This window comes from Bactrocera latifrons, unplaced genomic scaffold (genome assembly GCF_001853355.1).
Source record: "Bactrocera latifrons isolate USDA-ARS-PBARC rearing strain unplaced genomic scaffold, ASM185335v1 scaffold_892, whole genome shotgun sequence".
NCBI classification, from domain to species: Eukaryota; Metazoa; Arthropoda; class Insecta; order Diptera; family Tephritidae; genus Bactrocera; species Bactrocera latifrons.
Window position 1 is genome coordinate 50,694 of NW_017537592.1, and position 12,038 is coordinate 62,731.

Genomic DNA, 12,038 nt, shown 5'->3' on the forward strand with positions numbered 1-12,038 from the left:
TGCTGCGGCTTGAATCTTCTCTACCGTATAAAATCGGTGTCCCTGGAGCGGTCTTTTGATCGTGGTGAACAGCCAGAAGTCGCACGGCACCAGATCAGGTGAATACGGTGGTTGCGGAACGATATGGGTTGAGATTTTGGCGAAATGATCACGAATTACTAGGGCAGTATGGGATGATGTATTATCATGGTGTAAAAACCAAGAATTGTCTTTCCACAATTCCGACTTTTCTAGGTGGATAGCGTTATGCAAACGACGCATAACGATCAAATAATATTCCTTGATGATTGTTTGACCGGTTGGAAGGAATTCATAATGCACAACACCACGATAAGCGAAGAAAACAGTCAACATGACCTTGATTTTTGAACAACTTTAGCACGATTATTTTGGTCTTGGCTCTCTTTTGGCACGATATTCGTTCGATTGATCGGTTGTTTCGGGGTCGTAAACATGGATCCAAGTCTCATCGCCAGTTATAATGCGTTCCATGAGACCCTTTTAGTTGGAAAGCATCGTTTCACACACTTCAACGCGACGCGTTTTTTCCAAAAAATTCAATGTTTTCGGTACCAGTGGAGATATGACGCGCTTGAGGCAAAAAACATCCTTCAAAATGGTATTGGCGAGCCTTTCGATATGCCAACTTCACCAGCAAGGTGTTAATCGGCGGTTTTTCAACACCAAATCTTTGAATTGTTGAACGTGAGCTTCGTCGGTTGAGGTTGATGGTCGCCCTGGACGCTCTTCGTCTTCGACACGTTCACAGCCGGCTCACTATACCACTTGTAAACATTTTTCTTAGACATAGCCTCATCACCAAAGGCTTTCTGCATCATCCTCAACGTATCCGCATCAGAAAATTGATTCCGTAAACAAAATTTAATGCAAATTCTTTGCTCAACAAATTTCGACATCGCAAAAAACGAAAAACTCACTTTTAGCAGCTCACAAAACGAACGTACCTCAAACAGTAATGAACATTTTGACATGAACAGTACTACCAACCTACAAAAAAAATAATTCTCCAAATCTTTCGGCGCGCGCAGTTTAAATTCAAAAGTCACCTATATTTTTAACCACATACAACTTCTTTATTTATTATGGTTAATTTTTACTTTCATATTACGAAGCATGCAATATATATATATTATAACTTTAAAGTACCTTTTGAAAGATATGGGAAGAAATTTTCCACGATAATGAAGTTCTTTTATTTTTAAACTTAACTTATTTCTAAAATGATTTTCGACTAGCGAACTGGCGTATAAATGTGAATGAACAGAAGTGTAAGCATGCTACATTTTCGCTAAGAACAAAAATGTGCTCGGCAGTAAAAATAAACAATATTTTAGTACCCCAAGCGAATGAGGTAACATATCTTGGTATTCACATACATAGAAGGCTCAGGTGGAGAAAACACGATAACAAAGTGTCTTATATAATAAAATAATGTAATAAAACCATGACCATGAAACTGTTCAGTTTTTAAATATATATTAAGATATTATAACTTACTATTAGGCTTTAAAAAAACAGATTAAGATTAAATAAATACATAAATGAATATTGAAAAAAAAAAAAATCGTTTCGGATCTTAGACAAATAATAACTTTTTCAAGATAGAGTAGTAACCCTAATTCGTTTCTATGCTTTAATGCTTTTTTTTTTTTGGCCGCGTTTTTTATTTTTGAAGTTGTTTCGCACTTTGCATCGCCTACAGCTCGCAGTGTGATTTTCATATATATAATATATAGCTCTATCCGGAGACATCATCGACACATCTGGCGAAGAATCTGCCTAATGTTATCATTGATTGTTGTTATCGAAAAGCCCAATTCGGTAAAGTCGAAGGTGTAATGCACTACGATCCGTAGAACCGATACCGTTTCGCGTAATTCACGTTGACCACGTAGGTCCATTAATTCGCAGTAAGAAAGGAAATTGTTACAATTTGGCTATATCCGATGCCTTTTCTAAGTATCTTATAGTTAAAGCGGTGCGCGACACGCGAACGATTCACGTAATAAATACCTTTAACGAGATAACTAGCTATTTTGGGTTACCGGCTAAACTAATTTCTGATCGTGGTACCGCTTACACATCCAAAACATTTACGGCCTATTGCGAAGAGAACGGGATAAAACACGTTAAAACGGCTGTACGTACCCCGCGGTCGAACGGTCAAGTCGAACGCGCAAATCAAACAATCCGTAGTTATTTGCGGACAATATTGTAGATAATCAAAAAGNCGGCTGTACGTACCCCGCGGTCGAACGGTCAAGTCGAACGCGCAAATCAAACAATCCGTAGTTATTTGCGGACAATATTGTAGATAATCAAAAAGAATGGAACTTAATGTTACGAAATTTACAATTTCTATTAACTCGCAGAAAAATAAAACGTCGGGTTATAGCCCAAACGAACTCATTTTTGACTTTAGCTTACGCGATCTKGCATACAATCAGTTAGTTGCCGCCGTACATGAAGACGTAGACGAATCTACCAATAATATCCCGATAGTTGAAAAACGTTCCCTTGCATCCAAAAATATCGATCGCGAAAGAGAAAAATGGAAAAAACGTTCCCTTCCTCGTATATATCAGGAAAACGATTTAGTAGTCATAGAAAACRAAGTTTCCGCAACCGGTGAGTCGAGAAAATTAGAACCGAAATATCGTGGACCCTATCGTATAGCGAAGGTATTGAATAATGATCGGTATTTAATAGAGGACGTGCCAGGTATGCCAATAAAGTCGCGAACTTTCTCATCCGTTTACGAGTCAAGCAAACTTAAGCAGTGGTGCCACAACTGTCCCGAACTTGATGACGAACTAGTTCCCGAAAACTGCGATGACGCCGAAATCGAGGTCGATTTCCTGTCAGGAAAGGCCGACTGTCAACAATCTGGCAACCTGTATAAAAAAGAGTAATAGCCAAGGGGTGGCATCTGAGATGAAGGAGAGTCGTCGTGTGGCGTCGGTGAAATACACACCTAACGAGCGGCGAAGCCTGATTGTTTCTTTTCTGTATTTTTCATTAATTTGTAAAACTAAATTTGAAAATATTAAATAAACATTTTCTTAATTGGTAACTCATAAGAGGTCTCTTGACAAATGTGAGGATATAAAAATCGCTCACTCGACCACATGGGGCACTTCATCAGAAAGCATATAATCCCTATTGTTTAACCCATATAAAAAAAAGACTTCATTGAAGAGAGTACATTGAACGCAGGGTAAATATAAAAGAGCTATTGCCTCAAATGTATATTGGTTCTGTGCAAGTGTGATCTGTCATATACTAACATATTCACCCCTATTCTGTGCACTTGACAAATTCAACATATTTCTAATTTGTCAAAATTTGAAATTTATCAAGCATTTCGTATTCTGTGTCTGAAATAAGAAGGTTTTTCTTTATAAGTTGTTAAGATGTCAAATGCTCTTGACAGTGCTCGTTATGAATTAAATATCTGATTATGCAGTTTATAATTATTGTTAAACGAGGATAAAAAAGTGAGAATAGGAATCGCGCGTTGCACTCAAAATGTTTACGCGACGATAGCAATCCATTTTCTTTGAGCGAGAATACCTTTGCGCGAAATTTTCGATTAACTTGCCGTCGCCTAATTGATGAACTAGCCCCACACGATAATCAGAAAACGTCAGTACCTTTAACTGTAAAGTTTTCTAACAGCTTTGAATTTCTATGGACACGGCTCATACCAGAATTGTGTAGGTAACAACGTCAACCTGACCATGAGTCAAACATCCCTTTCTAAAAGTGTTCGGGCTGTAGCAAAACTTATTGTGAAGGTGAAGGGAGAAGAAATAAAGCTTGACAGTTCAAAAGAGGAAGAAACTTTTATAAAAACGCGGCAAGTATTATGGTAATAAAAATAATAATATACTAATTTAAGGCAATTAATTTGAAATATATTCCAAATTTTTTATTGACTGCACTCATATTGCTACCAAGATAATTTGAATAGAAATCAGCTTTTTCTATTTACATTATTTTGTTCACCACACGTGTGGGGAAAAGCTTTGCGAATTGAAGCTTTTGCTTTTATCAAGAATGCCACAGAATACCAAAATATTTCTTGCTTGATAAATATTTGAATTAATTTCCAATATTTTATTAATTTACCAAGTACACAGGATAGAGGTGATTGTGTGTTGATTTAGTGGATAAAATAACCTAAAATATCCCCGAAACAATAGGCGAAGACAGAAAGACTTTGGGGGTCATTACGATTCCAACAATACATATTAAAGTATGATGCAATGCTTACGAGCAGCCGTCTATAGGTTTTCGGCCATTTTGTACTGAATCATCTTCAATACGGACGTATTAGGTATGGTTATTGAATTTGGGCTTGGTTAGCATGGAAATCAATTCATGGGGAGGTAAACCAACGTTTTTCTTTTCCAGTAAAGAAGAATAGGTCAATGGTTATGTCCTCGACAATTCAAACACCAAAATTTATGTATTCGCCGATGCATCCATCAGTGAATCAGGAACAGGAGAAGCTTCTTTTAAAGCAATACAAAAGATACAAAAGGTAACTTGAACATAAACGACTACAATTCGGTGTTTAACATCGAAATCATTTGCATAGAAGGAGACAAGTGGGAACCAGGGAAACGAAGAAAATAAAAAGACGAGCTAGCCCGATCGGAACAGGTAGGAATTTAACTCCTTTGAGCTGTCTTCGATCATTCAACTCTTTCAAGGGTTGCTTGTAGCTATGAGCATCAGAGGAACTGCTCAGGTCTTGAAATACTAGTTATACATAGCGTTGCTCAATAGGGCTTAATGGGTTACCACTTGGGAGCAGAATTTTTCTAATTCTGTCTTAAGTGCAGCCGTTTGCGGTCTGTCCCCTGACTTTTCAATCTTATTTTACAATATACGGGTATATATTTTACAATATACTTTCGCCAAATTTATACCCAAAATAACGATTATTTAGTCCTTCTAGAAATTACTTAAGATATGCAATCCTAGAAATAATCAAATACAACAATAAATAAATAGATTTAACCAAAAATCTTGTCTTTTGTATTTTACCTATAACTAGGATAAAAAATACGAATAAGAAAAATTTAAAATGATTCCTCAAATGCTTATAATAATGAGCTAAACCTGTAGAATTTATTTGAGTGTTTATTATAATTTCTTGTATTAAATTCTTAATATCTTACTATGCTGATTACTGCAAAAATAAATGTTATTAAAATAGCTCCTTGACAACTGGCACAGCGAAAGAATATTGAGGAATGATATGTGAGTACGCGCCTTGTGGTGTGACATAAGATGAGCTGGCTGAAGCTTTCGCTCGAACAGTGTAAGACGGTGAAGGAGCAGGAGGAGACAAACATTGAGTTGGTGTCAAGGACGCCTGACAACTAAATAAGTAGTTCCTCGGACATGGTAGTGCTGGGATAGAAAACGGTTTATATGAACGAGTTGTGGCAGGTGCTAGCTTCGAGTTTGGATATGTAGAAACACTGCTATATGCCGTTGGAGGTGTAGAATTAGATTGTGATGACCGAGTAATGCGCACTGATTGCGCTATTCCAGCTGGGATGAGTATTCCCTGTGATGGCTCCATTTGTATAATTTGAGTCATCACACAACTCATCGAGAAAAGGATAATCAAAATCGTTATCATATTAAAACTGAAATATAATACAGTGCTTAATTCAATTTCTACTATTCTGAATTTATACAGTACAATGCTCTTTTATACAGGTTTTGATTTCGCTGTCGTTCACAAAACGTGATTAGCGAAGAAATATGTATGTATGTTTCAATGTATGTGAAATGAAGCGATTTTGTATACCACGTAATAAAAAACCGTAGATACAAAAAAATTACATTTATTCTTAACAGTTTTGGCTTTTATAACAATTTCCTGTTATTGATAATTTATTAATTTTAACCAGCAATTATCTTATTTAAATAAAAAATTTGCCAAAAGGTTAAATAAGTTAAAATAAATTGCGAACTACTCCTTTCTAACATTTCTTGAAGGGTATTAAAATAAATTTGTAAGCATGTCGAAAATTGCTGCTATCGACAGAATTCAATATATAGTTTCGTATTTCAATCGGTTAAAACATAAAAATTACTAACACATAAATAATCACAGTTACCAGTTCCAGTTTAATTCTTTTTGATTTAATAAGTTGTTTTGAGCGTAAAACTAAAGCTATATTAAAAATCTTTAAAGATTAAGCAACTTATCCTCTGCCAAATAACATACTATGCATAAACATATAAATATATATACATATGAGTGCAATTCGATGTTTTCTCAAGAGTTCCTTTGAATATTCTTTATTACATTTTTCGCAATCTAATGAAACTGTAGTTGTCACAGTTCTCAATTTAAAATCAAGAACACTTATGATACAAATTATTTTTTGCCTTATTTATAGTAAATAAATTGATTAATTAAGAATGATAGGCTGGGTTTTTTTGATTGAATTATACTAATTTCACATTTTTACCATGCACAATTTTGGAATAAAATTTGAAGTGAGTTGGGTTGACTATCACATAACGTTATTTTATAATTTTTTACTACCCATACTACCGTGCTATGTTTTATAAATAATATCTTGTTGTTTCCTTAAGATTCTCACTATCTCTGGTGGGCATTTAAAAAAAATTACGTTGGCATAAATACTAAATATATGGTTATCTTCAAAAACAATCGTCTACAGTATTTTTGTGCCTTAGCTTTAAAATCGATTTTGGATATATTTCTGTTCACAGTTCAAGAACGTCAACAGATTTGTAGAATTTGGTCTTGTTTATTTTTAAGTCTTTAATTTCATTTTAAATTACAAAAATTAAAAACCATGAAAATATAACAGATATATTTATAACTGAAGTTTTGTTTAATAATTAAGATATTTTTATCGCAGTTGTGGCGATGTAAACAGTTCAAATGAGAAGACCCTATTAGGATCGATCATTTAACATAAAATGACATTTTCTTTTATAATTTTCCAATTGACACTATTTATTTAAGTACCAGCAGTGATTTGCATAATTTCTTCCACCACCTTTAGATTCTGGTGGAATAACTTTCGTTTTTCGTCACTGTAATTTCCAAAGTTATCCGAAAATTTATTCAGATGATGGCGGAGGCAATCTAAAGAGATACTCAAATTTGCTCCTAGAATCTGAAAGTATGTCAGTGTATATTCATATAAGAAAATTTTCAACTGTCAACATAAAACTTTTTTACGTATGACTTTCCAGAAAGTATTAACTTTGATAAAAATCTGTAGCTTTCATTAATTGCTGTATTTAATATTCCACTTTTCAACTTTTCCATACTAAATGTAGAAAATTCTTTGCAAATTTAATTAAAACAATACCTTAACTTCACATAGCGTATAAAAATTCAGATGTTTTTTATGTATGTGAAAGCAGTCAAAAGTGTAATATCATCAATGAAAATCATAAACTGAATTATCTGAACAGACGCAACGATACCTCTATCTGAAATGTGACACAATACAGAAACCAAAATTCAACAGATTTCTACATATGTCATGTCCTGCGTTTGGTAATCAAATAAATCCAAAACCTAATGCTAATGTATGGCAGTGCATTGTGCATTTGACAATTATTTTATGAATATACATACATATATATAAAGGTACATGCAAATAATGGTATAATGCGAAGTGTATGTGAATTTATATATATATTTACCATATTTAAATATGTGTAATCAAATACCTTTACTAGACTACCTTGATATTCTAACCTACTCTACATATGTAAATGAATTGGGGCGATTGCACTTGCTTAATGCAGTAAATGCATTACTTTTACTTTCTCAATCAGCAATTTTTTTATTTTGAAAGTGGTACACAGACAAATTTTGGAACTTAAATGGAAATTTGTATTAATAAAAGTCAGTTAAAGTATTTGCATTCAGTTTTTTGCATTTCGATTTAAGGTGGATACAGTTGCGACAATAAATTGATTAAGGACCGGTGAAAAATGATACTTCAATCGTTTATTATGTTTTTTTTATGGAGTTCATCAGCCAATAAAGTTTTACCATTTAAGCTTTCATCCATAAATCCTAGTGTATTGAATTCCATTCAATCGTTATACTATCTTGAAGCAGACACTAACTCGAACCACGTAGAGCCTAAGGAAGAGTTAAAACGAACACAGCGATCATTTTTAAAAAAGTTTTGGAAAGATATCGGTCTTCAGAATCCTTTTAATGATGAGCGTTGTGTTAATTGTTGCAACAATAACTACAACGCTGGTGAGGGCGATATTTATGAAAAACCACCAATGTCATCTCATATCCCTTCCTTTCAACAACGACCTCCTTTACACTCATTGCAACCGTTTGATCCGTTAAGAATTTTTCAACCATTTTTAAGATCCATAGATTTTAATACTAATGGATTTAATGGAGCCGGTTATATAAACAATGAGAACAAATGCAACGCCCTCAAAATATATGAGGGAGGAAATTCTGATGTGATTAATAATAATTATGAGATGGGAACTAGCGAAGCTACTGAGTGCAATAATATAGAAAGGCATAAGGCGAAAGAGAACACGGACTACATCTCTGATATAAATAGAAATAATGGACCGATATACTCAAATGAAAATGGGAAGATTTATAAAAACTCATCTGTTAAAAATACTTACCAAAATATAGATACCCCGCCTGTTAAGGACACTGATGTATATACTGCGCCTCCGTTTCAAAATTATCAGCAAATTGTATACCAAACAAGTGAGGAGTCTAATCGACATTGCCCTAGTTGGAAAACCCAACCAAATGTGCATACAAATGCAAAAAAAAATTTTCCTTCATACGATAATTTGAAAGATGAACCTGACACAAAAGTGATAAGTTCGGATCAAAGTTCACCTTGTGGCATATCTCCATACAGCGCACTTTTATCAAATAAAATTCCACCATCGGAAGAATATCTAAATCTTTGCAGTCACAAAAATTTTGCTTCCCCACCGTTATTACCGTCACTATCCTCTAGGTACGGGGTTGGGTCACAATGCAGCTTTACAGAAGTGACACCAAGTGATATCGCAATTTATGCTATTATGACGCAAAAATCATGCACATTTTCACCATCAATAAAACCGCATTCATTTAATGTTAATCCATATTATTATGGAAATAATATTCACGATCTTTATAGGGGCTCGACCCCACCAATTACATTGACAGAAGCCGACCAACCATATCGTAGTTGTCCTGAACTTTTCATTGACTATCTAAATCATGGAAGTTATAAAAAAAAGATATGCTAAAGGCAAAACTTTTGTTAATGCTCAATTCATTTCATGTTAGCGCAGGAATTACTATGGGGGATGAATTGTATGGAGTTTACTTTAACTTTATTATAATTAACACAAGTGCATATATATTATATGTTTGACCCAATACTTTATAGGTAATATTATTATTTGCATAAACGTAAGTTATTACATCTCGTTAACAGTAACTTTAAGTTTAATAACATCAATAATTTAAAAAAATAAAATTAAAATATTACTGAAATTATTAGTTTGTCTAATCAAAAATGTTTAAATGTTATGTGAATGAGTGTACAATGTCCTTGAAATGGAAGGACAATGCCCCCGATTTAATCTGCCTCTAAATAAATTATGTACATACATTATGTATACATATATATCATATACATTTAACATACATATGTATTTATGTTCAACAGAATCCAAATTTATCTGCTAATGTACACAAGTGTTCAATTAAAGTTTATTTTTACTACAATCATATTAATAAATATGGCACGAAGAATAAAGCCTCTAAAAACTCCCCTCGCCTTAAAAGAAATAATTTTCACATTTTTATGTACACAAGTATATACAATATTAAACCAAATAAAACCGTTCTGTTTTTATTTATACATATACGGATACAAATTTGTGGCTTTTTATTTAAAAATTTTGTAATTGATATTAAAATCAAACTTACATATCGTCACCGAAAATGCTAAACTAAGTATCATCAAAAATTCGAAATTGAGTTTTTATTGATTTCGATTCATTTCATCCTACATACATATAGTACATATATGTACAAAATTTTAAGCTTAATAGTTCAAAATATGTATCAATATGAGTAGTTTCTATTTTATAACGTTTTTTTCTTCTCATGTAAACATATGAATAGTGATGTTAATTGCCTTGCATTTTAGGAAACGAAACAAAAAGATGTAAATTTGGAAATGTTTCTGCAAAGCTTATTATTAAGACATTTTCAATTGTAATTAATCCTGTGCCGCATTTGTAGGCGTCGGGCCTTTTCAATAATTGTCAAAATTTTTTTAGTAGACTTCTCGCTAGTTTGATTCCAATCTTCTGTTATAGATGGTTTCGTTATATCATAAGGTTTAGCTGTTGTAAAATTTCTAATTTGACTTTGGCTTTGTATTTTGGAATTATCTCCTTTTTGTAAATCCACAAATGATTTTATTGATATTAARGAATCAACATCCGAAGACTCGGCTAAAACTGTGGTCATAGGCATAGGTGTTGTTATTTGCATATTATCTAACTGTACTGCTACATTATCGTCCTCAATGTGTGGACGTAAATCATTGTTGAACTTGCTTATTGGCATCATTCCTGGCTGGTATGTATATGTTAATGAATTTGACCGCGAAATTTCTGGTATGGGTGTTGTACTTTGAAATATCCCGTCTGTGACATGTGACGTTGGCAATAATATACGCGCTGAACTTAGTAAGTCACCTAGTCGTGGTATCATACTGAAATAAGGAAGCAGTTTTGTTTGAAAAATATGAAGCAATGGATTATAAGAGGATCCGACTAATTCTCTAGGAGGAAGATATCCATAACAATTAAATAAATCCGAAAGTTTAGCTTCAGGTGAAGGATTATAATATGGTAGAGTTATAATGATAGGTAGTAAAGTGAACCCCGTTTCAGGTGGACAAGCTTTAAAATATTGATTCGAAGGTGCTTCTGGGACAGATGTTTCTTTCCGGAAATCATTATATTGATCTTTMTCTATACTCTGACTCCATAGGGTAGTGTACGGTAATTTATATCGAAAGCTTTCTGCTGAATATTGTTGGTTTCGGTTAATTGTTTCACTAAATATTTGTTGGGAAGCAATACCTGTAGCATCATAAAGTAATGGCAATTCTTTCACCAAGGTTGGCGAAGYCATTTCTATCTCTGACCTTGGAATAGGTGCATTTAATGAATATTGTAAAGAGTCAACAGAATCATCATTTGTAGGATTAAATTCCCATTTTTCAGTCTCTAAATCAAGTTTAGCTGGACAATTCTTTGTATCGAAGTTATTAAAATAAAAATATTTTGATTGATTAAGGTCATATAGTTGTGCAATATAGTCTTCATCGTCCTTTCTCGTTTTCAGATATTCATTGTTAGAATTATAACGTCTTGATGGTGTTTCATTGTCCCCTTCGTATTTAGCTGTGCTTAATATGAATGGCATCGAAATTGGTAATCTTTGACCAACGGGACTGGAATTCAAAGGAGGTGTAGTCTTTTCCGAATTAGAATGAGTCGATTGGCTATATCTATTAACGAAGTTCGAAATGCCGAAGGTTCCTTTATTAAGTTGCACATTTGGATAGGGAAGGAAAGGTTGGTGTGCAACATAGTTACTTTTATCTTCTCCATATTTGGGCATGGGTAGTTTTTCATCTTTACACAAAAGATATGATTGCTCTTGTAAGTGTCTAGGTTTTCTTTCAACACAAATTGTTGCTAATGAACGTCTTACTCTTTTTTTAATAGGTGTACCATATTCGTAATCATCATTCACTTTAGCTCTGCTACACTCTATGAACAGGATCCAATAAATGGCGTTGAAAAATAATAACACAGTACAGTCTTTCTGCGCCCTCATCTTAATCAAAAGTCAGGGCTTTAGAAAAAACACTTAGAAATGAATGAAAGATTTTTATTCACTGAAACTTCGTAAGTCGATG

General features: G+C 33.6%; 2 protein-coding genes across 2 annotated transcripts; both read right to left on the minus strand.

The window, feature by feature from the left end:
* Nucleotides 1-5,132: 5,132 nt before the first annotated feature.
* On the minus strand, nt 5,133-5,710 carry LOC108977431 (vitelline membrane protein Vm26Ab-like). The gene has a single exon (XM_018947110.1). The coding sequence runs from the start codon at nt 5,678-5,680 to the stop codon at nt 5,240-5,242; it is 441 nt and encodes a 146-aa protein (XP_018802655.1). The 5' UTR covers nt 5,681-5,710; the 3' UTR covers nt 5,133-5,239.
* Nucleotides 5,711-10,186: 4,476 nt separating this feature from the next.
* Nucleotides 10,187-12,038, minus strand: LOC108977430. The gene has a single exon (XM_018947109.1). The coding sequence runs from the start codon at nt 11,954-11,956 to the stop codon at nt 10,310-10,312; it is 1,647 nt and encodes a 548-aa protein (XP_018802654.1). The 5' UTR covers nt 11,957-12,038; the 3' UTR covers nt 10,187-10,309.

What these genes read in the sequence shown, in the direction of transcription:
- LOC108977431 (XM_018947110.1), bottom strand. Translation starts at nt 5,680, where the DNA reads ATGATAACGATTTTGATTATCCTTTTCTCGATGAGTTGTGTGATGACT.